The following is a 27,627-nucleotide window of genomic DNA, read 5'->3' as shown; positions in this document are numbered from 1 at the left end:
GGGGGGGTGCGGCCTCCACATCGACTTCCCCGCCGGACGGCGAGGGAAAGAAATTGGATGCTATGGGACGTAGAGTCATCTCGTCGGCAGCGACGACGATTAAAGCGGCCAACGCCTTGGCTATCGTGGCTCGCTACGACAGGGAGCTCTGGTACAAGATAGCTCCACTGCTGGATTTTCTGCCGGACGACAAGAGGGCGGAGGCCCTGGAGATCCTGCAGGAAGGTGAGGTGGCCTCGGACCACGCCATCACCGTGGCGACGGACATCGCCGACACTGGGTTCCGCCAGCTGGGCAACGGCGTTTGCCTTCGACGTCGTGGATGGCTCAAAGCTACGGACTTCCGGCAGGGCGTCCAGACCAGAGTCCTGGACATGCCCTTCGACGGGAACAACCTGTTTGGGAAGACAGTGGACGATTCCCTTCAGGCCATCAAGGCGGATACTGAGACGGCCCGGGCCCTTGGAGTTCTGCAGCAACGACGGACGCCCTTTCGGAGCAGCGGAGGCAAGGGCGCCTCCAAAGGTTCCGGCGGCGGTTTCGCTTCCTACCGTCAAGCGGCCCGCTCGTCGTCGCAAGAGGCCTACAGAGGACGAGGCAAGTCTAGCGGACCCCTCCGTCGTCGCCAAGGAGGTCAAGGCGGCAAGGCCGCGTCCAAGCAGGATTGAACCGGCCGTGGGGTCGGGCCCCCACCGAAGCACCCCGGTGGGAGGCCGGCTGGCGGGCTTCGTCAGCGTGTGGGAGTCCATCTCCACCGACCGTTGGGTGCTGGACGCCCTGGCCCGGGGCCACGCGCTCTAGTTTCAAAGAAGGTGCCCGCGCGTCCCCCCCGTGGCCAGGAAAGAACTTCACGTCCCCCAGCTTCTCCTGGAGGTAAAGGCGATGCTCAGGAAGGGCGCCATCGAACTCGTCCCAAAGAGGCTTCGGGGCTCCGGAGTCTACTCGAGATACTTCCTCGTGAAGAAGAAGACGGGAGGATGGCGCCCCATCCTAGACCTGCGACGTCTGAACAAGTTCATCAAGGCGCAGAAGTTCCGGATGGTCACCCTCCAGCACGTCCTGGGTCAGCTGGAGGAAGGAGACTTCCTATCGTCGTTGGATTTGGAGGATGCCTACTTCCACATTCCCATCCTAAAGGGGCACCGAAAATTCCTCAGGTTCGTGGTCCAAGGGCGTCATTACCAGTTCAAAGCCCTTCCCTTCGGACTACGGTCGGCACCCAGGGTATTCACCAAGTGCCTCGCACCGGTGGCGGCGCAGCTGCGCCGCGAGGGGATTCACGTCTACCCCTACCTGGACGACTGGCTCATCCGCGCCAAGACGAGGGAGCTCGCCGTGGTCCACACGGCAAGGACCGTCCAACTCCTCACGGACCTGGGATTCTCCGTGAACTACGCCAAATCCCACCTGGTGCCCGCGCAAGTCGCACTGTTTCTGGGAGCGAGGCTCGACACAGTGTCCCTTCTGGCCTCCCCGTCGGAGGAGAGGACCAGGACCATCTTGGGCAAGGTGCAACGGATGTTGGTGGCCGACGCGGCCAAAGTGAGGTCCATCAAGTCCCTCCTCGGGATGATGTCTTCCTGCATCTACCTCATTCCCATGTGCAGGCTCCGGATGCGCCCGTTGCAAGAATTCCTGGATGCGCGCTGGATCCAGACGACGGGCAGCTTCGAGGAAAGGATCAAGCTCGACGAGAGCTTCCGACGAGCGATACGGTGGTGGGGCACCCGCGCGCATCTGGCGGCGGGCATGGACTTCCAGACCCCAGCCCACCAGGAGACTGTGACCACGGATGCCTCCCTGGAAGGGTGGGGAGCGCACACCGAAAATCTGCACGCAAGGGGACTCTGGCTCCCGACGGAGAAGTCCCTGCATATCAACGTCCTGGAGCTCCGTGCAGTGTTTTGGGCCCTCAGGTCCTTCCTTCCGTCCCTCAAGGGCAAGGTGGTGAGGATCTTCACCGACAACACCACCACCATGTTTTACATCAGGAAACAGGGCGGAACCAGGTCCCCAGCGCTGTCCAAGGAGGCGCAGGACCTGTGGCATTGGGCCGTCGCCCAAGGGATTTTTCTGGTGCCGTTTCATCTGGCAGGGATAAACACCATCGCCGACTCACTCAGCAGGGAGCTGCGCTCATGCCACGAGTGGGAACTACGGCAGGATCTGGTGGATCGCCTCTTCCGACGGTGGGGCACACCCCAGATCGACCTGTTCGCGACGGCGACAAACACCAAGTGCCGGAGGTTCGCCAGCAGGTTTCCCCAGACGAGGAGCATGGGCGATGCTTTCTCGTTCCCCTGGGAGGGCCTGTTCCTCTACGCGTTCCCTCCCTTGCCTCTGCTAATCCGGCTCGTCAACCAGCTCAAGAGGTCACGGTGCAGGATGATCCTCGTCGCACCTGCGTGGCCGAGGCAGATATGGTTCCCGGACTTGCTGGACTTGTCAGCGTCCCCGCCGATCAAGCTGCCGGCGGACGCGGATCTACTCTCCAGGGAAGGAGGCGCCATCCTCCACCACGACCCGAAGTCGCTGAACTTGCAGGCCTGGCTCCTGCAGCGCTAGAGTTTGGAGGATACGACATACCGGCCGATTGCAGAGAGGTTCTTGCAAAGGCCAGGGCGTCCTCGACTCTTAAATGCTACGGACACAAATGGAAGAGGTTCTCTGTCTGGTGCCACGCACAGAAGATTAACCCTCTACGGATTACGGCTCCCCAAGTATTGCCGTACCTGCTGACGCTGGCCAAAGCTGGTCTGGCACACGCGTCCATCAAGATTCATCTTGCTGCGATCTCCCGATACACCAGAACCACGGGGCGGACGTCCTTGTGGTCTCATCGTCTGGTGAAAGAGTTCATGAAGGGACTGTTCAGATCGTTCCCGCCGGTGAAGGCTCCGGCCCCGGCGTGGGAGCTCAACGTGGTGCTGACCAAGCTCATGGGACCTCCGTTCGAGCCTCTGCACTCGGCCCCGTTGAAGTTTCTATCGTGGAAAACAGCTTTTCTTGTGGCCATCACCTCCGCACGACGAGTGGGAGAGATCCAGGCCCTTTCCTGCAAGGCCCCGTACTTGACTTTCCACGACACGAGGGTAGTGCTCAGGACGCACCCCTCCTTCATGCCCAAGGTACCGTCGGACTTCCATCTCAACGAACCCTTGGTGTTACCTGTGTTCTTCCCGTCGCCTTCGTCGCCGGCTGAGAGGACTTTGCACTCGCTGGATGTAGCTAGAGCGCTGAAGTTCTACGTGGACCGCACGAAGGGTTTTCGGAAGACGTCACAACTCTTTGTGAACTTTGGACCTGTCAATCAGGGGAAGGCTCTCTCGAAGGCTTCCATCTCCAGATGGCTCTCCGGCTGTATCATGTGCTGTCACCGGTTGGCAAACCGACCGCTGCCTGGCCGTCCGAGAGCCCATTCCACCAGAGCGATCGCAGCTACCACGGCGTTCCTATCTGGTGTGACCCTGCTGGACATATGCAGGGCTGCTACGTGGAGGTCGACGCACACCTTCACGAAATTCTACTGCGTCGACCGGGATTCCAGGGAGGAGTCCAGGGTCGGCCAAGCAGTGCTGCGCAACCTGTTCGCCTGAGGTGAGCCTGGTGAGGAGGTAAGATGCTTAATGTTGAGTTGATGTGATGCTTAATGTTGAGCCTTTGCCACCTCCCGTGGTTGTGCATGTGTGTACTGCTATGTATTCTTTATTCATGAGCATGTGAATCCATGCCAGACCCCATGCTGGAGAAGGAACAAGTTACTTACCTGTAACTGTTGTTCTCCAGCATGGGTCTGGCATGGATTCACATGCGAACCCTCCCGCCTACCCCTCTGCGGCTCTTCACTTGGTCATACTGCCACTTCACGTGCTTCCAAATCTGAAGATGGCTGCCAGAGGCGGTGCTTAGGTAGAGGGCAGTCATTGGCTGTGGTCAGTATGACGCAGAGACCAGTGATTGGTTATTACTACGAAAGACAGATCAGAAACGAAACTGATACTGGTTTTTTCTTTACCGAGGTTTCCCAGCCTGACGACGGGGAATATTCATGAGCATGTGAATCCATGCCAGACCCAAGGTAAGTAACTTGTTCCTTTTTGTGGATTTTCAATGGAATTACCTAAAATTCTATAACTTTATACATCTGTATATATTGTCATAAGGCATGTGAATATTGAATTTCAAAGTGGCATCATATACACTTTCCTCATAATGTCCAATTCTCTGCCATTTCTGTCCACAATATGCCAGTGCAGGCTAACACGTCTTGTTTAAAAGCCACAAAAATTACACTTAAACTGTCCAACTTTTACATTTCTGTGCTGTCCGGTTACAGAATAAACAGTTTTAAAAGTTTATTCATCAAATAGTATTTTGAGACAAATGGGGCTGCCTTTGTCCTCCAAATATGGTCATGTCTTTCCAGGCTACCACCAAATATCAGTTCAGCCCAGGGTGGCCATGGGGGTTTCCAGTTTGATTGAAGGTGTATTGCCACTTCCCCCACTTCACACATGGGTGTCCCAGATCCATTGTCTCAAGCTGAAGCCCAGACAAATGTCTGACGAGCATGTGATATTTCTTTCTCTTGGTCCATTCAAAGTTATCAAAGGTAGCAATTAACATGCATGTGTCCCAGAAATGTATGGTGGCTCCTTTTGTGGGGAGGCCTTAGTTTAGTCAGCAGAAACACCTGGAGCTTCCACAGTCCAGCCACTGTATTTAATATTTTATTTTGTTCTGAATCCGAAGCAAGCCTATTGAAATAAAACATCCCATGCATGTTTCGCAGCAAAACCAATTTTACATTGCTAGGCCAAGACAGGGCCTTCTTTCAACATTACACTTTTAATACGGGCCTTTTTCCTTATTTGCAAAAGCGCATTTTAACCTATGGTGAAGTCTGCTGGGCTGACCATTTCAAAAGATGTTCTCTTCCTTCTTACTTCCCAACATTGAAGCAGTGATTTTTGACATTTTTTAGCCCAAAAGTCGTGTTTTTCTGTGCAGCTGAAAGTAAAGCTGTTGATTTCCAGGATCTGGTCTGACACAGCCTGCCATTCAGGAATAATGCTCTCTCCTACTGGGGCACAATCTGAATATGGATGGGCATGGCAGGGCGTCACTTATAACAGCAGCGTAATGTAGAACAGATGAAAAGAGCATCAGAACGGCATCATTTTAAATGTAAAGAATTTCCCTGTTTCACTGGGAACTTTTGGGCTAGCAGCAAAGCAGCGAAGCACTTTGCTCCTTTAGTACACACAAGAACACACCCTGGCAGCCTTTCTCGGGCTGCTCCCTGTTCCAACTTGCCCAATGGTGTTTGGCAAAACAGTGCAGCCATCCTTTTCTAGCTGCAAAACGTTGTTTTGATGCGAGGCAATGGTGTTCACAGGAGCTAGCGCAGCCATTTTGCTGGTTCTGCTGAAGTGCAGCTTAGTTATGGATGGGAATTCTGCTGAGTGGGTCAATATATCCCACACATAGAAATCAAGTTCTTGAGAGGTATTCCCACTGTATCTGACAATTGTAACTGAGAATGGGTTGCGGTTTGCCATGCAAGCCGTCAGCTTTTCCTTCATAGGGCTGCCATAGGTAGACCAAGACAGCCTTATGCCACTTCCAGGTCAATGACTTGGTGGAGCAAGCAAACTGGATGCTCAAGAATGTGATTCAACTAGACTAGCGTTGAGTTGTTGCTGTGCGTGGAGGGAGATTCTTAAACATCAGGCTATCACCATTTGCTTTGCTGAAGGGGAGAGGGCCCGTTACTCTGCTCCATCCCAGCTGGCTAAGTAATGCTGAAAATGTTGCTGTCAATTGCTGGATCATTATGAGAGCCATGGAAAGGGTTAAAGGAGCTTACAAGGAGCAGTTTGACCTAAAAGATAAGGTCAAGGTGAAGCAGTGAAGTGATAGTGAGCTAGTCCTTGTTTACAGCCCGAGGAAAGTCCCAAATGCCAGGGTGTAATGTTCCTGGATGTGAAAAGGATTTGTGCAGTAAAACAGAGTGTTGTATTTTTGGAAGGAGAAATGTGGACTTTGGTTTGCCTGGTGAGGTATGGTCTGAATGGGGCCATCAACTGCTTTGTTTGGCCCGGATATAAACCTTGGCACATATCTTTCTGGGGCCAATTGAGCATGAGACTAACCACCATACTGGGTCTCGGCAGAGTCATGTTGATTCGCTGGTACTTCCATGAGACAATGTTCAAGTTATTACTGACTGTAGTGTAAATCTGCCTGGCTCCACTAGACTGAAAAGGTGCCATGCTGGTTGAAGGACGTTGTAAATGGTTTACAGCATTTCATTTTATTTTAATTGCAAGGGAGATGTGTTGGGATGTGACTTGGACCCATAACATGATTACAGGTGAAATCGCACTTAAAATGTAGGATTGGGTGAGGGTTCTGCAGTTGTCTGGTGGGTGGAGTTGTTGCATTGGATGCCAAAAAGAGAGACCTCTTTTCTGCATTCAGCTTACTCCTTTTCAGACCACCTCTGTTAAGTGGAGGGATAGGAAGCCTGACACTTTTGGTCTCAAAAGCTGTTGAAATATTCTGATGCCCTCATCTCAGTCCAGATGGCGTAAATCGCCACGGGTTGTGATGCTAGGTATTCCATCATTCTGGGAGGGCCTACGCAAAATCTTGCTTTAGCCAAGAATGACTATACACATCGGAGACTGTAGGACTGCAGTCCTAAAGCAAGGCAATCCAAGATGTGTATACTGTACAACCCCTCCCCGTGGACTTTACTAGACACAGTTTCCAGCTTTTTAAATATATATTTTTTTACATTTATTTTACCCAATGCAGAGAAAGAAACACTTTGACTTTGAGTTGTCTGTTGGCCTCCCATCTGTGACAGTGGATTTACACACAAACTCATTGTAAGGCTAGAGCATTGACAAGTGTAGTCACTCATCTGAACATTCTACATCGTGGCCACCTGAATAATGTTGTAGTACCACAGTCTGACTGGGTTGAACAGAGTACATAGGATAGTGGGGGACAACATCCCCATCGATATGTGGGTACGTGTATGATCATTTGAGCAGAACTTGTAACATTACTGGGTTCTTTCCTGAAAGGATTTGTGATGAACTTGTAGTATATTGTGGTGCACCAAACTGTTCAGCCTCATACAGAACTTTCAAAGTGTTTGGAAAATGGATACTTTTTTTCACACCTCTCTAATTATTATTTTTTTCCAGATCTATTCTCTTGCCCCCATGGACTCCTCTGATTTAATTTAAGCTTCCCCATCACATCTCCCCTGCTCATTTCGTGTCTCTGCCTTCCATATCTTTCTCGTCTTCAGTCTCCCTTTCTCTGTTTTCAGATTCCTCCATTCTATAGTCCTGAATGTTACTTCTTTGGCTTGCTTCTAGACCCCTAATTATATTCCTGTTCCATCTAACCCGTCCTCATGCTCTTTCTGCACTAACCTGGTTCCACTTTACTATTCCCCAAAACCGTGGAATGCTCATTCTTTCTGTTTAGTCTTCTTCCTCTTGTTTTTTTAAACTCTTTTCTAGCACATCTTGTCCATGTACCCTTTCCTGAAAATGGTTTCCTCTTATTTAGCTTCTGCTAATCCAGTTATTTGTGTACATCTTTAAATACAGCACACCGTGTTGATGAAAGTGCTATATACATTTAATTAATATCTCTGTAGCAATGATTTTTAGTGGCGCTGATCATGCCAAGTTGCAGTCTAGTGGTGCAATAATGTGTAGAATGTCACAGAAGTACAATTTGGTGGATTTATGAGAGAAAGTCTAAGCATGTGGTGTTTAACGTGCATTGTTGGATCTTTGACATCTGTGTCCCTTATTCTTGCTTACCTACAGAGATACGACAACCACAAGAGCGAAAAAATTCTTCCAATCAGCCTTGAGCCCTCATCCAGTACTGAGCCAACACAGTCTAATTTAAGGTAAATATACTCACGTGAACAGTCTGGGAAGTAAACCACATATTCTGATTATGATCACAAAAACCTCTCTAACAGAACAGTTCTAGCTCATATATAATGGCACAAGACGTGACATCTGGCCCCTAATGGGTGGTTGAAAAGTGTCCGAACCATTCATTATTAGGAGTTGGTAAAACTAAACACCTCCAAAAACATTGGTACCATGAAGCTGAGGGCCCTGCATTGCAGTGCACCCCATATAGGCAGCATTGCTGTGCTTGAACAGGCACTTAAAGAACATGTGCATTTGCCCTTGTGTGATCAAGACTAATGCTGGCCGAACTGCACTCATTGGTGAGTAGTTTGTATTTTTTTGTGACGGGGTGGCCCGCCACAAAAAAACGGTGACTCGGGTTGTAAGCCCAGGGGTGTTCATTAAAATACAAAGGGTCAGAATGGCTTCTGTCTTCGAGGTTCTTTAGGGTCTACCAGATACTGTTGGGAGATTTGGAGCTAGGACCATCCCACTCGGTCTGCACTTCCCCAGCCTTCTCCCCACCTCCCTATCCCCGGTGTCCATAATGGGGAAATAAAGTAGCTGTTGGTCGGTGCCTCCTGTGATCTTGTGATCTAGCTTTTGGTCGGTGCCACGACGCTGGCCCTGTCTCTCTTTGCATAGAGGCAGTGCTATGAACCCTTTTCAGCCTTACAGTAAAGCCCATTAGAGTCCAGTTGCCTATCCAGGAGTCATAAATCGGGGAGATGAGTGATTGACATCTAGCCCTGCTTTCTACTTCGTGGCCGCCCTACCAGGAGGAAACCAGTGGCTGCGGGTGCAGAAAAAGCAGGGTAGGTGTGTTTGGGCGGATGTGTGGGAGGATGGGGTTAGGAGGCTGAGGCAATGTGAAAACTGTCTGGGGCTATGTGAAAAGGGCAAGGAACATCTGGAGAGCAATATGGAAGGGATACAGAGCACCTGGGAAAGTGAAAGGGCATGGACGTTTTGGCTAGCAATGTGTTGGTGTGAGGCATAATGGTGGGGCTGTGTTTTGGGGCAAGGCTTTAAGTTGCATGACAATGTGTTTTACTGGGGAGGCCATGGCAAAGTACCAATGAAACTGGCTTGACATTGCACCAGTTAATCACACATTGTCACTGCAAATTGTGCGTATTAATGTGTTATTTGGTGTGGCAATTTTGAAACCATGGTGTATGTTGGCATCGCCCCTGCAGTTCGGCTCCGTAAGCGACATGTACATCTGTGGCTCATCAGAAATAAAATCCTGTCTGTTTTGTCGTTCTACATTCCCCTGGAAGTCTTGGTGCTATTTAATGTGTGAATCTAGGTCCCTCTGCTCTGCTGACATCTGATTTTACAATTGAAAACCTCTTGCTAAGCAGGGGAGCCAGTTTGATGCCTTTATTTCTTCTTTAGCGTGGGCATCGTGCAAGTGTGTAACCCCTTGTACAGCTTGTCACTGTATATAAAGAAATGTGCACACATGTATACCCAGATGGGCCACTGAAACCAATGGTACGAGTGTTTTGCCCGACCTGCATGTAATGCATTTTCAAAATTCTGCTAAATTATGGAAAATCCATTCAGTTCATCCAAATTTCTGGCCAAATGGAACATTTTAAAATTTGCGACATTCGAAACGGTATTTTAGATAATCTCGTACGGTTCAGCATGGTTTGTAAACAGCTTTATGAATGTACCATGTGCTTATGTTTGATCCTTCACAGCCAACAATTAACCATGGATTTCCGTTGATGGCTGTTAAAGTTTGCCCACAATAATTTGCTGAGGTTTTCCTGTGGGTACTGACTGGATATGACATTTTTCACAGGGCTGTATTTGTTTTTTATATGGACAAATGCTGACACTAGATACAAAGTGAAAGCAAAAAGAGTTAGAATTTCAAAACTATATAGAACTAGCAAAAAGTACCCATTTTCCAAACGGGTTCTGTAGACGACATGATGACACATCAATTGTTGAAAATCAATGATCCTGTAGGTCGCTGTTCCGATTGGCTTATTGCCTGATGTGCTTTGTACTCTGAAGTAAACTGCACTGAGAATGGGCGCGTGTGGCTGGTTGACATACCCATGTGCCGATGTTTTTGGGGGGGGGGGGTGAGAGTGGTGTGCTTCTGCATACTGGCACATTCTGTGCTCTCCCCACCTGTTGCCTCACCCTGGCATGGTGCAGTTCATTGCGATGCAAATATCTCTGAAATCGTGCATCCTAGGGCCTTTAAACATGGTTTGCGACCTCGAATTTTGTTCCTCGTGTCGAGACCGGTTTTGTTCCTCGTGTCGAGACCAGTACTTCTATGACCGCATTGATGTTTTGCTGATTTCAGCCAACCGTCTCATGGGTGAAGGTGCTGAAATCCAGGGAAAGGGGCAGTGTGTCCAAATGTTCTGTAGCAACTAATGTTGGGAGGATCGGAACACGTAACTATGCCAAATTTGGTGTAGATCGGTTAAACGGTGTGGAATTGTACAAGGAACAACGCGTCGCCAAGCCATAAACACATACATTTTCACTTTTATTAATGTAGAAGTGGTGTTTTTGTACAGCAAGGCTTCACCCGTTTGTGGTCCGCTCCGGCATGCTTGGCTGTACAAAATAAAATCACGTTCGAAATGAATGGGAAGATGGCCTCATGACTTTGCTTGCAGTGAAACCGTCCAGAAAATTGTCTGACGACAGCATTTAACAGTGGGCTGTAAAGTCCATTGTTCATAATTTCTGAAAGGAGGAAGTGCAGAACTCCAAAGTTTTTTCTTCTTCTTTCCTGGCAGAGTTATTCTGGTTGTAAGATTGGAAGATTCAAAAGAAGCCTAATTGCAACAGACAAGTGGGCATCTCAAACACGTTCACAGAAGATAGCGCAATTACCTTGTTGGCAGAATAGAATAGAAGCATTCATGAATTATTGTTCATTCATTTTCAGCAGCGGGAGTGCAAAACTGGCTGGCAATAGCACTTTTTTTTCTGTGGGTCAAAAAGGCTATTTATAGGATTTAAACCAGCAGCACTGTCTGCACTTCTCTGTCCGTGTTTTGTGCACCTGCTAAAGCTCTATTTCGTATTTTGCACTGTGTTGATCTTAGTTTACGGTTTGAAGTTTGCTCTCTACACTGCATTTTTGCAATGTCTCCAATTCCCGGAATATTCAGTGGGTTCTTTGATCTGAATGCCTTAGAGCTCTGAGAAAAGCAGTGGGAGCTGCATCACATTTGATTGAACACAAGTTTCGAGTCTGTAACTGTTGGAGAAGCAAGCATTGCACACTTTCTGCACCCTGGCTCAACAGGCACGGTCTCCTTTTCTGGTATAAATAAATAACCAGGGCCTCTGCAATTTTCCAGACATCTCTTCACTCATGCCGAATGTGCCATTTCCTTCCACAGCCCAACCTTGCTTGGACCATTGGGCACGTGCAGCAGCGCAGGTTTCCTTCAGAGGGAGAATGCATTCCTAGGAACTTCTCTGTGCTTGATATGGTCTTGTGAGCTCATCTGCGCCACCTCATCCATAATGGATGCCTCTTTTGGCGTCCATCATGAACATCCATCTTAACAAAATAATGCCTACTCCTAGACATTTACTATGGAATGAGATGATATGCTGTTTTTCGCCCAAACGCTGTTTGCACTCAATGAGCAAATGGCCCGTTTCCTGAAACTTTCCAAGTCACGTGCGCTCATTCAGTTCTTTGTACTCTCCATGTATGGGACCCGGGTTTGACACTGGATCGCCATTGTGTGTGCACAATAATCTGCTGCAACCCTCAACATTGTCCTATTCCTTTCTGTAACATGAATGGACCATCCTCTTTAACCCACTGGCTGAGCAGTTTTCTCACTTGGGCAGATGACCAATTTCCATCCAGCTCAGGACACCAAATTCAATCAATGCAGTCGTCACTTTCTCAATTCTCCCTTCAACCGTTGCCCATCATTTTGTTACTGATCCTGCCCTTCCTTCCTTTTTGCAATTTTACTATGCATAGACTTAATCTTTGACTCCCTCGCAAGAATTGTGGCCATGGCAAAGGGGTGAGGTTTTAGGCTCAGAGTTGAAACGAGTACAAGTGGGAGATGAGTTAATGTTTGGCTAAACGTCATTGATGTGGGCAATATAGAAGACTTGGTGGATGTGGTTGTTAGATTGATTTTAAGAATAAGGAGATGAAGTTGGACTGAAGCAGACAGTAAAATAGAAAAAGCGGACTGTGGGAATGTGAACACTCTGAAAACAAAAGTTGGAAAAAATAAGACTGCTTACAAAAAGTGCAAATTGTGAACTTCCAAGGTGAATGAGCTTTTCATTTGGAAAAAACTGTTTGGGGGTTTGTGTACTAGGTCTGTGCAGGGGCTAGTTTTGTTGAGTTGGGTTGGGCGCAGAGCTGGCTGCAATGGAGTGTATTCAAGAAATGTGTTGGAGTGTGGGGTGGAGTTGCTGAATATGGTGTTAGACAAGAAAATGTGGCCAACTTCACATCCATGAAGACATTTGATGAAGGAATTTAATCGGATTCTTAATTCGAATTATTTTGAAGAACATGTGCACAGTGACATATCTACGCTAGAAATAAATGGTTTGTATTCGTCCCACCAATATTTCTGGACTGGTTTCCCTTTACGGTGCAAATGGATCAATACCGCAGCCTAAACACATAGTGTACATTCTACATTATGCAGTTCTTAAATTGTATTTACTCACGAATCCGTTAGGCTCTCCCTCACTCCCATGCAGTTGGGAAAATTCTGCTCCTACAACAGACTGGACCAGAAAACTCCCCTGTAGGTGCTGCATAAAGCACCAATGGACAACTAGAATATGCAAACCATCGATCTGCTCCCCTACATATTTGTGCCTCCCACCCCAACCCCCAGTAATTTTTGGTCCCGTCTGTGCCTTTTTCAAAAAATCAAGCCTGTTTTTTTTTATAGCACAAAATACAGTCGTGCTCCTGTATTTGATTTTTTTTATAAATAAAAATCAAAGGATTCAATAGAAGTGGCTTTTATTATGGAAGCGTTTCTAAATTACCCTTCTTACCAGCAGGGACTCATGTTCTATGTCACAGGGATCAAAGCGAGTGTCTTGTTGAATGCACCTCTTTCCAGCAGCTGATCTACAAAGGCCCCTCCATGTTCCTCTGGAACTTTCATCCAGGGCAGTCCTGTGTCATATTCTGGATTCGCAGGGAGATCCCTCCAAGTCGCCTTCAACACAATCAGGCCAGGCCTCAGGTGGCGGTGGTAGCTGAAAGGAGAGGACCTGTGCTGGAGTGAACATGGAGCAGTTTGTCCTGAATGGCCGACTTTGGGACATGGGTAAAAGGGTGTTTGTTGGTGGTCTGGTGCAGGCTTTGGAAGATTCTGGCAGAACTATGCAGGAAGTGCCCCCCCCCCCCAGTTTGTGTATGTTAAAGATGTTTTTCCACAGTGCTCCAGTGTGGGGTGTATAGAGAACTATACAGAGTGGAAGAATGGGGTGCCCACCAAGTTAGACCAACACTCTCTCAATGGGTAACGTAGCACAGCAGTTGGGGTTCATTCACACTTAGTAGGGGATAGTCCAGTTAGTTCTATACATTTTGTAAGGGTGCAGAGGTAGACTGGGGAGACAGAGGTCGCATGCTTGTTGACATAAACAGAAATAAAAAAAAAACCTTATCTTTCCCTATAACTAAGAGGGGTTTCCCCTTCCTCAAACAAAACTAAGGATAGTGTCAGAGTGTCCGTCAAAAACAAATGCTCCACTGTCCTGTGTCCCAAACCTATTTCCGTCCCTTACACTTCAAAGGAAAATGATAATGTAGGCTACACCTGGACTCCAGAACGGTAGCTCCATTCATTGGGATGATTTTTACGCACTTTGTGAATAGTGGGGAAATATCCTTCTTCCACTTATTAACAAGTTTCTCTGTATTGTTCCTGTTGTGTCTTGACTGTCGTGTAGTCAGAAGAGTCCTTTGTCCACAAGTGCCGCACAGAGAGAGTCAAAAGTACTTCCTGTACAACATTTGAGGCCACAGGTGGAAGATGATCTTCCGGAACTGCAGACCTCTGGGAAGCCTGGACCACTGCAAAGAAAACACCAGTTAAGTTATGAAGCCCAAACAGCAATCACTAACCAGACAATAACAAATGGAAGGGTCTTACCAACAGGGGCAGTGATGACTCTTCTGTACCTATAGTAGGGATTCCGGGACCCACTAAGCGTCCTCTCAGCAGGGGATGTGTGCCAATAGGTCAGGCGTTGTTTTGTGTACCGGGCCCACCTGATATCAGAGTCCGGGCAAGAAGACCAGAGAACGTAGTGCAAAAGGATTGAGCAAGCAGGAGTCCAAGAAACCGTGCGTGATCCGTAACGAGAAAATCAAACAAAACCAGAAGACAAAGCCAGGGAGGTCTGAGCGCAAATCCTTAATTCAATCCGAGGTCGGTTTCCAGGCAATCAAAAAGTCAATATCCTTACCGCCGAACAGTGTCCAAATTAAACAGCTGTGAAGCATCGAGTGTTCCGATGCGGCTGTTTAAATACTGGCGCTTCCTTCACTTCCTGGACACGTGACACATACGCGCATCACGTGAGCGTGTCCTTCCGGACACGTGACCTGCAATTACACCACGTATGCGTGTCCTTCTGATCCCGTGGATCGTGGCCGCATCACGTGGGTGACGAGCGTTGGTCGTGGCATGAGGAAGTGAAGCGCAAAGCCGGTCCCGTAACCGCCACGGAACTTGCCACTGAAGTGAGCGTCTCCGCGAGCGGACTGTAGGTTGAAGCACACGTATTGGCACACACAAAATCGGGGAGGACACATGTGAGTTCCGGAACCGGGTATGAGGACTGGGGGAATCGGGAACCCTGAGATGTAGGTGTGAGTGCGTGACACACCCCCCCCCCCACAAGGCCCACGACCCCGTGGGCAGGAAGGATTGTCCCTATGGAACTGGGCCACCAGGCGGGGAGCTTGGACATCAACAGCAGGGACCCAGGACCTCTCCTCCGGCCCATAACCAGACCACTCCACTAGATACTGAAGGAGACCCCTACAAACACGGGAGCCCAGGACCGTGGAGATCTCAAACATCAGGAGAGGCCAGACAAACCGGGACCAGGGGCACGAAGCCGAGTAGGACCGGACTGGGGGTACGGAAACATAGAAAACCAGGAGAATAAGCCGATAGGCCATAGGGTTAATTACCCGGGACGCCACATAAGGACCTACAAAGTGAGGCAAGAGCTTCCTACAACCCACTAGCCGTAAGTGCCTATTTGATAACCAGATGCAGGACCCCACTGAATACAACGGGGCCATCACCCGTCGTGTGTCGGCCCGCGCCTTCATAGATGCCTGAGCCTCGAGGAGATGGGTCGAGGTCTGAGCATGGATGGAGGCCAGGTCCCTAACGCAAGCCGCAGCAGCTGGGTTGACGGAGGAAGACAAATCAGGAATGGGCAAGACACGGGGGTGCTGACCATACAGGACATAGAAACCAGTGGAAGAATGAACAGCATTGTTATATGTGAATTCCGCGAGATGCACCACTTGGAGCCATGATGACTGTTGTTGCAGGGTCAGACAGTGTAAGTACTGCTGCAAGGTTTGATTGAGCCTCTCGGTCTGACCGTCCGTCTCGGGATGATATGCCGACGAGAAGCGGACGTCGATACCGAGCAGTTTGGTCAGTGCAGGCCAAAAGCGCAATGTAAATTGAGAACCCCTGTCAGAAATGAGAACCGAAGGCAGACCGAAGAGACAAAAAATGCTCACAAAGAACAATTTAGCCAGTGCAGGAGCGGAGGGGATTCCCTTGCAGGGAATAAAGCGAGCCATTTTAGAAACGGAATTGATTACTACCCACAGTGTCGAAACCCTGGACCCGGGGTAAGTTGGTGATGAAATCCATGGTCAATGTGTGCCAGGGCCTAGGAGGGATAGGCAAGGGAAGGAGGAGACCCACAGGGCGACCCCTACGATGTTTACATTGGGCGCAGATTGCACAGGTGTTGACGTAGCACTCCACGTCCCTTTTCATGGACGGCCACCAGCACCATAGTTTCAATAATGCCAATGTATGTGATTGGCCGGGGTGTCCGTGAACAGGGGCGTCGTGGGACCACTCTAGGGCCATGTTGCGGGTATCTGTAGTGGGCAGGAATAATCGATCAGAGACGAAGGGAAGACCGTCACGAAACACAGGGTCCCATTCTGACAATTGGTCCGGGTGAAGGATAACCTACCTCCGTACAGCTTCCAGTAATGGCAGAGACGAGGTGCATAAACAAACCACCTTGCCACAGTCTAGGAGCGTGTCAGGAAATACCGGCAAGGCCACAACCCCCTCCCCCCAGGGGATCGGGACAAGGCATCAGCCTTTCCGTGGGCAGAGCCCGAACGATGCTTGATGACAAAATCGAAAGCTGCAAAGAACAAATGCCACCTGACCTGCCTGCTGTTGATCCACTTCAGGGACGCGAAGTCCTGCAGGTTCTGGTGATCTGAGTATACCCTGACCCGGTTTTTGGCACCCAAGAGGTGATGCCGCCAAACACGGAAGGCATCAATGACTACCAGCAGTTCTTTTTCAGTTACTGTGTAATGAGCCTCGGCGTCGGTGAACTTGCAAGAATGAAAAGCCATGGGGCGAAGCCGGCCGGTGGTGGGACATGTCTGTGACAAAACCGCGCCCAAGGCAAAGGAGGATGCGTCGGCCTCTACAATGAATGGCAGTTCTGGTTCCGGGTGTTGTAGGATAGGAGCGGTAGTGAATGCTAGTTTTAAGACCTCGAAGGCCTGTTGGTGTGTCTCTGTCCATAGGAAAGGATTGCAAGGACTCGTCAAAGAGGTGAGAGGAGCCACTAGAGAAGAGAACCCAGAGATAAAACACCTATAGAAATTAGCAAAGCCAAGAAATGATTGTAACGCCTTCAGCGTTTTGGGAACGGGCCAGTCTAATACAGCCCTCACCTTGGATGTGTTCATGGCCAACCCCCCAGGCGTGATGTGAAAACCAAGAAACTCCAGTGTCTGCATGGAACTGACACCAGGCGTGATGTGAAAACCAAGAAACTCCAGTGTCGGCATGGATCTGACACTTCTCAGGTTTGGCGAACAAAGAGTGTTTTTTTCAGGCGGGTTAGCACCTCCCGTACATGTTGTACGTGTTCTTTCAGGTTCCGAGAGAAAATCAGAATGTCGTCTAGATAGACCACAACGAACACGTCCAGGATATCGGAAAAGATGTCATTCATAAACCTCTGGAACGTGGCAGGAGCGTTGCATAAGCCAAATGGCATTTCTGTGTATTCATATAGCCCATAGCGAGTGCAAAAGGCGGTCTTCCATTCATCGCCAGGGCGTACACGAACCAGGTTGTAGGCCCCGCGAAGGTCTAACTTAGTGAAGACCGATGCGTGAGTGAGACGATCAAGCAAGGGCGTAAACGGGGGGAATAGGATAACGTTTTTTTCTCTGTGATAGCATTAATCTGGCGATAATCCACGCACGGGCGTAGATCGCCCTCTTTTTTTGGGGACGAAGAAGATGGGACTTGCCTCTGGGGAAGTGTAAGGGCGTATGTGACCTAAGCGGAGGGATTTCTGGATATATTCCTTCAGAACTAGGTCTTCAGCAGGGGATAGGGAATAGATCCGGCCGGTGGGAATGGTGCTGTCAAGTATCAGGTCTATCGGACAGTCATAGGGGCGGTGTGGTGGTAGCACTTCAGATGAACCTCGATCAAACACCCTGGCATAGTCCTGGTATTGGACAGGAACTAGTGTGGAAATCAGACCCACTGTATGGTGTCCTATCGGGGGGACTGTAGAATCTCCAAGGGTCAGATGGGCAATGGCCCCCAAAGCCGGGGCTGGTGTGGTGTCCCTGGTGATTGCGGGAAGACAATAATGTTGGCAGAGAGCTGATTCAAAGTGCACGGAACCTGCTTTCCAATCTATCAACGGGTTATGTTCCTGGAGCCAAGGTATCCCCAATATCAGGCCGAATAGGGGCATTGCAATAAGGTCAAAGCTCAGGGTTTCCTTGTGTATAGATTGAATTGTCAGGAGCATTGGAGCTGTCTGTTGCTTAATAGGCCCAGAGATCAGAGATTTTCCGTCGACCGCCTGTATTGGTTCGGGCCAGGTCTTGGTCAGAAGGGGTAGGTTCATGGAATGAGCAAGTGCGATGTCGATATAATTGCCCGTAGCCCCAGAGTCTATGATGATCGTTACCTGGTGAGAGACCTCAGGCGTGGGTTGGATAATGGCTTGCACATGGATTGGCCTGATGCGACCGAAAGCGGGTATTGGATTCAGGGTGAAACAAGAAGCGCTCGACCCAACCCCCGATTCTAGGGTCGAGCGGTCCGAAAACCTGAGGTCTTGAGTTTTGGCCGACGAGGACACTCCTTGACATAATGACCGGTTAGCCCACAATAATAGCATGCATTGTCCACCCTCCTGCGCTCTCTCTCTGTGGGTGTGATCGGGCTTTGTATGGCCCCTATCTGCATGGGTTCCTGAGTAGTATTGGAGGTAGCTGGGGTGACAGATGGCGTTGGAGCATGGGCAAACCCGGCCTCAGCCCTGCGTTCCGAGCGCCGGGCGTCTACCTGTAAGGCTAAGTCAACTAAGTCCTGAAATGAGGTTGGCAAGGAGGGAACAACAGCAAGGACGTCCTTCATGGCATTGTTCAGGCCCCTATAAAACACGACGGCATTTTTACTCTCGGGCCAAGACGTCTCTGCTACGAGCTGATTGAATCTTGTGATATACTCGATTAGGGGTCCTCTCCCTTCCCCTAAATCCAGGCGTTCTAGGTCTCGGGACTGTACTTTGTGGCGTGTATCCAACACCCGAGACATCTCCGTGACTAGTAGATCAAAGTCATAAAGGGCTGGGTTGTCGTTCTCTAAGAGGGGGTTAGCCCAGGCGGCGGCTGTACCGGCTAAATGGGAGAGGGTAAATGCTGCTTTAGTGGTTGAGTCTGGAAAGGCCTGGGGTCTACACAAAAAATGTAATTTACACTGATTCAGGAAGGTCCTGAATTTACTGGGGTCCCCATGATACCTCTCGGGGGCAGCCAATGGAAAAGGAGAAGGAAGTACCACCGGTAGGGGGTTCTGGGGAGGTGACACAGGAGGCGGAACGGGCTGTGAACTTGACGGAGTATCCCCGAATTCAGCATCGGGGGGCAAGGGATGTCTTGTGCTTTGGATATTGTCCAAACGCTGGTGTATGGCAGTGTTCGATGCGGCCATGTCTGCACATAACACGGTTATGGCTTGTACCATAGCAGCCAAAAGTTTGTCCGCAGCCCCCTTCATGACTACACGACAGGATGGCTTCACAGTCTATGTCTTGACTGTCGTGTAGTCAGAAGAGTCCTCTGTCCACAAGTGCCGCACAGAGAGAGTCAAACCTTTGAGGCCACAGGTGGGAGATGATCTTCCGGGACTGCAGACCTCTGGGTACCCTGGACCACTGCAAAGAAAGCACCGGTTAAGTTATAAAGCCCAAACGCAATCACTAACCAGACAATAACAAATGAACGACTCTTCTGTACCTATGGTAGGGATTCTGGGACCCACCAAGCGTCCCCTCAGCAGGGGATGTGTGCCAATAGGTCAGGCGTTGTTTCGTGTACGGGCCCACCTGATATCAGAGTCCGGGCAAGAAAACCAGAGAACGTAGTGCAAAAGGATTGAGCAAGCAGGAGTCCAAGAAACAGTCTGTGATCCGTAACGAGAAAATCGAACAAAACCAGAAGACAAAGCCAGGGAGGTCCGAGAGCAAATCCTTAATTCAATCCGAGGTCGGTTTCCAGGCAATCCAAAAGTCAATATCCTTAGCGCCGAACAGTGTCCAAATTAAACAGCTCTGAAGCATAGAGTGTTCCGATGCGGCTGTTTAAATACTGGCGCTTCCTTCACTTCCTGGACTTCCTGGACATGTGACACATACGCGCATCACGTGAGCGCGTCCTTCCGGACACGTGACCCGCAATTACACCACGTATGCTTATCCTTCTGATCCTGTGGATCATGACCGCATCACGTGGGTGACGAGCGTTGGTCGTGGCATGCGGAAGCGAAGCACGAAACCGGTCCCGTAACTGCAACGGAACTCGCCACTGAAGTGGGCGTCTCCGCGAGCGGACTGTAGGTTGAAGCACACGTATTGGCACACAGGAAATTGGGGAGGACCCATGCGAGTCCCGGAACCGGGCATGACAACTGGGGGAATCGGGAGCAATGGAGGGGTACTGGGAACCCTGAGATGTAGGTGTGAGTGCGTGACAGTTCCACACCGATGAGAGGAGGTCTCTCTTCCCCAGACCTTCTTAGGTGTTTTACTTATAGTTCCACAACAAGATTTGTAAAGGGGTCTCCCTTCGCCAAGTCTTTTTAGCTTCTCTTGCAATAGCGTCGGTATTATCTGGATTTCGGCCAAAGGATGCATCTTCCTTCCTCTGGTCTTCTCATAACTTGTGCCAAAGGATCTCTTTCTCCTCCCGAGGTCTTCTGCTGTCTTTTTCCAAAGGATGCCCTTCTCATCCCGAGGTCTTCTCTTCCTGTTATGTGGGACCCAAACACCCTTATTAGCTTTGTAATGTCTCTTACGTAGCCCCGGTTCACTAACCTGCCAGGCGTTATCTTGCATGTGCAATTCTTCGGTTCTCATTATTTGGGTCCCTCTTCGGGTCTCTCTGGTGTGTTCTTTCACCCAATGTTCTTATTTGATTTCTCCGTTAGTCCCACTGGAACAAGGAAGATGGTTCTGTACTTCCTCACAACCACAGCCTCTGCAGTCTCCTAGTGCCTTCCCGGATCCCCTCTGCGTACCTTTCAACTTCGTCCGTAAGGGTTCTTGTCCTCCAACACTAGGAAGCTTCTCCTTGGCTCTCGCGGTCTGCTCTTGGTGGCTCCACCACGCTGGTTCCTCTCTGCACTTCGAGTCCCGACTGGGCCACTCGGATGGCTGCCACCAGACATCTAGTTCCCCAGCCTTCAGCTAAGTCTTGCCTCTTCTCCACCTTCTTGGCTCCCGCCTTCCCATTCAAGGTGTTCGGGTCTGTATCACTTCCTCTCTGCGTGGCTTCGCTCCCCCGCTCGATGCTCCTCTGGGGCTGGACTGACACTGAGGAGTACTTGGTCAGTTTTTATGGCGGATTGACTCTCGAGCCGCGGATAGCTCGTATGTTTGTATTGGTTCCGCATAGGGCACTTCATTAGTCTGTTCTTTCTCATGTCAGTACTTTTGTAGTCATCCATTCTTACTCTTGCCTCACTCTTCCTCATCACAGTATCGTCTACCTGATATAAAGGGCTGCTATGTATGAGGTAACTAGCAGAGTAAAGAGGAGGCTGAGGGCGTGGGGGTGCTTGGGCCCTACTTATGTTGTTAGGCGAGTAATGTCTGTCGGCATTAACTCTGCGAAACAGGCCAAATCGTTCATGAGGAAATCTGTCAATTCACACTGTGTCCTGTTTTTCACTATTCGTTGTCCTGTCTCCTTGTCAGCGCTCTGATGCCCGCGGGCTTCCAGCGCTTTACAAATATATAAATAAATAAAATAAATGGTGGTTAACATACCGCATTCTCCCTTGATAGTCTTTACTTCTTCCACAGAGGGGGTCCCCTCCCATGGGATCCTCCCACTGAGTACCACCCCCAGGGGGACTATCGGGTAGCAGCCTCACCTCCCTGGCCCTCTGGGACGGATTCCCCTCTGGGGGAAAAGTTATGACTTCGAGGGATTTGCTACAACTTACACCACAAATTTACACCACCTATAGTATACTGTCCATAAATCTATCGACATACATACATACATTAATACATTCATACATTTAGTATTGTGTTTGGATATAACACAATCAAATAAGAACTTTAATAATTTTTATAGATTCTAACAAAGTAAGTATATAGCATGCCCCTACTAAAAATGTATTCCACTTTGCCCCATGAAACACGATCTAGGAGTCTAACATAAACGGTGATCAATATAGGAAACTGACCCAAACGGCCAGTCAACAGTAAGTACAATTAGAAATGCAGTACAGGGCCCGTTTATAAACAATAAAACCACTTGTGGTTATTGTAACAACACACTTTTCCTGTTTATTATACACCATCCTGTAATACAAGACTGGTACAGTCTAAAATGACATTCTTTGTTCTATGAACTCCAGGGCCCCATGGGCACCAAAGAAAAATGGATCAGGTTTTTATGTTTTGCAAGTCACTTTGAAGCAGTTTAAGAAGTTTCCAAAAGCTCTCCCATAGGAAACAATGGGGCCAGATCCCATTTGGTCTACCACAATTATGTGGAAAGTTGGCAAATTCTTGTTTGGACAACCAGTGTGACAAAGCTAGTGATCTGGTCATGTTGAGATGGGACGGGTAACCCTCTCATCTGGGGTTGGGATGCCTACCAGGGAGAGATCCACTGCCAGTCCTCCCCCCGACTCCTATCCCCCCTTTGTGCCAGTATTTCTGCTTGCAGACCCTTGTCTCCAGCCTCACCTTGTGTATTAGATATTCGCCAGTGTTTTTCTGTTAAATTTGCATTGCCTGCATCCGAAGTCAAGAATGCAGCCCAGCAGAAGAGAAAACTGCACCATCACAGGGATAAAATTGCTCACAGAACGAGAGGGGGCTGCCATTGAAAACCTAAGCGCAGCCACTGAAGAATGGCAGAGGCAACAACCCTGCAAGAGAGAACAAAGTTATGGAAGGTCTCACGGAGCTGCCAGAGAATCAGCGAGCCACACACAAGCACGAAAGCCCTCTGGACCACCACGGAAGAAAAAGGGAGGCTGGAAGATTTGACTACCAACGTCACCATCTTTGGTACACTGCAAACCCCACTGGAGAAAGTGGGCCGGGCTTACGCCCGCAGGCCCCTGTGTTTGAAAGACTGATCCAGGGAAAGGTAACCAATCCTCGCAGGTAGAGGAGGATTTAAAGAGTAGACGGGAAACGGGAAGTGTGGGTTTTTCCGGTGAGGTTGCAGGTAGAAGGCAACCAAAAGACCAGCAGATGGAAGGAAAGAGCAGCGGCTTGTGGAGGAGATACATGGAGAAAGTGAGGTATTGGCATAGGAGTGGATGTGGATCTGCAATTGAATTGTGTGGTCAGTGAGTAGAGGGGAATCCGAAACCCTGGCTCATTTTGCTCTTTTGTGGCCTCTTTACAATGATCTACAGAGACGGCATCTCCTTTGTTTCCTAAAGGCTAGTAGTTTAAGATATTGAAAATCTGCTTTCATGTTGTTGCTTTCCATCCCTGATGCTGAAAGTCCTACTTACACCCGACATGGAAAAGAATAAAAAGAATTATGAGATTTGACTCATCTAATTGTGAGTTAATTTTTTTTTTTTTTTTATTGTTGTTTTTGATAATAAATCTTTACAACATCCATTTTTTTTTTTTCTTCAAACATAAAATTCAAGTTTCCAAATAAATATAAAACATAGTTCTTCAATGTATAACACAATTATTATTAAAGTATAAAATATTTCTACCAACATAAAAAGAGCATTTATAAGTCTAAATTCCAGCACTACAAGTACAAACAGTATCGGATGAGGCTTTCAATGTACTTGGGCCTACTTAGATAAAACATTTACAAATTTCACATCTTTTTCTATTCTTTACTATAATTCTCGAACCAATCGAGTTTTTTTTCAATAATTTGTAGTACTTTGACTAGTGCAAGTATAAGTGAAATCCTGTTTCCCCACATACATTCTACCCATAACATTTCTAGGGGAATTCCCAGGGTGCCAAATAGGAATTTGCACAAATATTTTTGTCTAACTTCCTCAAAAGAAATACAGTATAATACTAGATGTTTCAAGGATTCATTTACATCACTCATACAAAATCTACAATTCAAGTTATTCCCCTCGTTTTTGTTATGTTTCCAACATTTCATGCGGTCTTTCGTTAACAGTAGATTAAACTTGAATCGCATGTACGTTGTTCTAATAATATTACTAGGTACTGTGAGTTTAATCTATCCTAGCTGATATGCATGTCCCAGGAATATTGGGTGTATGTTTGTATGATGTTTTTGGATTTTGGTTATTCAGAATAAACTTATTTGACTGATTAAGTAGAGGGATTAGTGTAAAGAGTAAATACGAATTGAATGGTGTAGAGTGAAAAGAGGGTGTGAGTACTAGTGGGAGTCGGAGAGTAGTATTGTAGAGGAAGTGAGTAGTAGCTGAGAAGTGTAATAGAGTGGAGTGGGAGGAAAGGTAACATTAAAAAGTGTAGACAAGAGCAGAAGGAGTGAGACAATAAGGCGATCTCAGAAAGGAGGGAGGAGTGACCGAGAACTGGTCAGTGTAAAGAGGAAGAGGAGAGGGTTGACGTGCAAGTATAGTCTGATTCAAACTAGCTTAAGTGTAAGGGACTCTCGGTCCCCTTTAGAACACTAACCTTTGGATAGATATGGTAGACTAAGCTGCATCAAGGACCTCATAAAATAACCGTCATTTAGGGAATTATCCTTGACCTAAGACCGTGTTTAGACAGTGGGGTCAACATTCAGTAGCACTAACCCAGGCTTAAGTATGCCTGTTTAGGGAGGAGGTTCATAAGACCAAAGCGAGATGGATGGCCCTAGGCCCTATGAAGACATTTTAAGCCTTTGCACTGTCTTGAAAACTAGGAGTGATTTATGTGTCATCCGTAGCACCAGCTAAAGGGACCCCACCAGCCCCCAAGATCACTTCCAGCCCAGTGTTCGAGGAACCATCAGGAAGAGGAAGAGCTAGTTGTAGAGGGAGCACAAACCTCATTCCAGATAATTATATGATATGGCATTTATAATGCGCATATACACGTGTTTCAAGGTGCGACGCGGCAGGGGAGGGGGAAACGGAGGGAAGACAGACCACGATCCTACTAAGCCAAGTATCATTCAGATCACGCAAGTGCAGGGGAAGGTGGAAGAGGAAAAGTGCGGAGTGGGAGGCGGGTGTGGACAGTGCAGTACATGGGATAATAGAATAAATAAGTAATAAGAGAAGTAGGGTCATCTGGTGGCAAGTGCAAGGGTAAGTGCAGACATCAGGCGTAAAAAAAGCTGGTGGGGGACTGTAGGGATACAGAGAACAGTCCCCAAGTGCGGGGGTAGCCAGGGAGGCAGTGCAGGTGTGTAACTGGCGGGGGAGAGGACCTGGGCCCGAGATCAGAGGGTGGCAAGATAGCCATTGCCCTAACAGCCAGGAATTCAGCAGGGGAGAGGAGGAGAGAAAGCAGAAACAAAGAGGAAGGTTTTGAGGTGCTTCCGGAACCGGAGATGGTTCTCCTCAAGTTTCAGGGAGGCTGTTCCAGAGGGAGGCCCCAGCTGAAGAAAAAGATCTACCACCAACTGGTTGCTTGGAGAAGCGACTGGCCCTGAGGGAGTTGGAGGCGGATGAGCGAAGAGCTCGAGAAGGAAGATATTTAGGAAGAGAGAGGTGAAGGTATTGAGGCCTCAGGCCCCAGAAGGCCTTGTGAACAAAGCAGACGGTTTTGAACTTAATCCTTGCAGGCACTGGGAGCCAGTGAAGAGATTTCAGTCCTGGAGAGATACGATCCCTGGGCTTGAGGCCAAGGACACGTTTAGCAGTCCTATTCTGGATGAGTTGCAGAGGGGGGAGAGAAGAAGCAAGCAGATTTAGAAAGAGGCTGTTGCAATAGTCCAGCCTAGAGAGAACCAGAGCTCTGGAGACAGTGAGCTTCTGGGGAAAGGAGAGGAAAGGAAGAATACCTCTGAGGAGGTGCAGCTGGTAGTGTGACTACTTGGAGACGTCCGAGATTTGAGGAGAGAAGTAGTGTGTGGAGTCGAAGATGACCCTGAGGTTTTTGGCCTCGCAGGTGGGAGCAGGAAGAGGGCCAAGAGATGCTGGCCAGAGAGTTACAGGAAAGGAGGGAGCGGTTGTGCCGATGAGGAGAATCTCCTTCTTACTGGCATTAAGGCAGAGATCATTGGCGCCACACCACCATATAAATAGTAGTGGGGTGGTAAACCGCACCCACCTTTGTGCTCAGGGGAGTCCCTACTCCCAGACCCATGGTTCCACTGAGGACCATGTGACTATCAGAATAGGATCCACGGAAAAGTACTTGCAGCACCAGTTGCAGAGAAGTCTGCTCAGGAAGGGTGCGTGCACTGGTGCGTTGGAGTGTTGTGCTTATGGCTCAGCAGGGATCTAGACTAAATAGGTCCAACAAAGGCGTTATCTGGTGAATACTCTGCAGCAACAAAGACCGCACCAAGACCATAGGAGAACCCAGCCAAATCCCAGTTTAAGCCCAGGTTGTGCTACGGATGGCACAGAAAGCCCACACTGCCAGCAGACTTCATTGTCCAGTAATCCTAGTCCATTATAACCTTTTTTTATTTTCTGTTGTATGAGACGCATATTAAGATCTAATTTTGAATTGAACACCCTTCCTATTCTCTCCCATTGTTTGGTTCAGATATCACATTCCAATTCTGCTGACCAATTTTTCTGTAAGCATTTCCTTGATCAACTTGTTCACCTTTTTATAGGCATGAGTTTGAGGAATGTAGATGCTGTTCAGGAGGGGCTGTCAAGTAGTTTACAAAGATCGGGTCTATGCACCAGGGGGGTGCCCAACATCTTAAGCCTGATTGATGTAAGTGATCTAAACTTGGTATATCTTGTTAGTTCCCGTCTCCCTAAATGGTATTTGTTACGTAGCATGTGTGATGAATCTGATGTCATCATTCCTTTCCCAGAGGCCTCCTCACTCCATGTGGCCAGGGGACGGTAGCCCTACCTGATCCTGACCTTAGGGGTGGCTTTTTGAGGGAGGACCACATGGGGGAGGTGACCTTCAAGGGGATAACATGGCCTCCTCAGATGAATGCACATAACCCCCTTTTCCTTTTAGGGATGTTCTTCCATACCTCAAGCTTTTATGACTTAATGTAAAAGCTCCCTACCAGACCTACTAATACCCTCTTACAGTATCATGTAAAAAGAAAATCCAGAAAGACTTTGTATGAGAATATTGAGATCAGGAGGCTGAAGGGAGCAATGAAGATCCAGGAGACTAGTGCAGAACGTGCTCTGGTGTTCACAAGATTGTGACAAGTACCGGAACATTTAAAAAGCGTAACTTGAATGGAGGAAGAGAGCTACCTGGGGAAGCAGTGTCCACTCCACGCTGATCAAGGAACTACCGAGCCACTGGAGACAAGTCTGTGGAGCCAACTGGCTCTAGGGGAAGGCAGAAGGAGGAATACTGCAGGAAATGGTTTGCCGCGCTGAGACCGTGCCAGAAGAGAAAGGCAAGTCTTGTTGGCGGCCGCAGGAACCAGAGAGAAGCACTACAGCCACCCGAGCAAAGAGAAGGTCTCAGCAACCAGGTGGGAGCTGCAAAGGATGTGTAGACTGGCGCGTGAAGCCGATGAGCCTGCAAACTGGAGGCGGAGCACTGCAATTCCGTTCCCCCATCTACCTTTGCTGAAAAAGAAGTAACGGAAACGAGTATAAGAAGTATACAAGTTTTACAAGTGTGTGAAAGGGAAGTAAAGTACAGGGGAAAGAAGTAAAATCACTCAATTTGTGAACTTTCGCAAGATAATAGTTTTGAGTCTGGAACTCTCATGTAACGGACGCAAAGCCAGAGAGAG

General features: G+C 48.6%; 1 protein-coding gene across 2 annotated transcripts in view; it reads left to right on the top strand.

Annotated features, from left to right (window-relative positions):
• The window catches only part of RBM18 (RNA binding motif protein 18), a 320,439-nt gene that overhangs the window by 197,618 nt on the left and 95,194 nt on the right, over positions 1–27,627 (top strand). For both annotated transcript variants that reach the window (XM_069609659.1, XM_069609660.1), the window contains exon 5: positions 7,860–7,945. In XM_069609659.1, coding sequence (XP_069465760.1) covers positions 7,860–7,945 — 86 coding nt within the window. The remainder of the gene's footprint in view (positions 1–7,859; positions 7,946–27,627) is intronic.

Source organism: Ambystoma mexicanum, chromosome 8 (genome assembly GCF_040938575.1).
Source record: "Ambystoma mexicanum isolate Mex_15411 chromosome 8, UKY_AmexF1_1, whole genome shotgun sequence".
NCBI classification, from domain to species: domain Eukaryota; kingdom Metazoa; phylum Chordata; class Amphibia; order Caudata; family Ambystomatidae; genus Ambystoma; species Ambystoma mexicanum.
The sequence above is the reverse complement of the archived record's forward strand: the minus strand, read 5'-3'. Positions and strand labels throughout refer to the sequence as shown.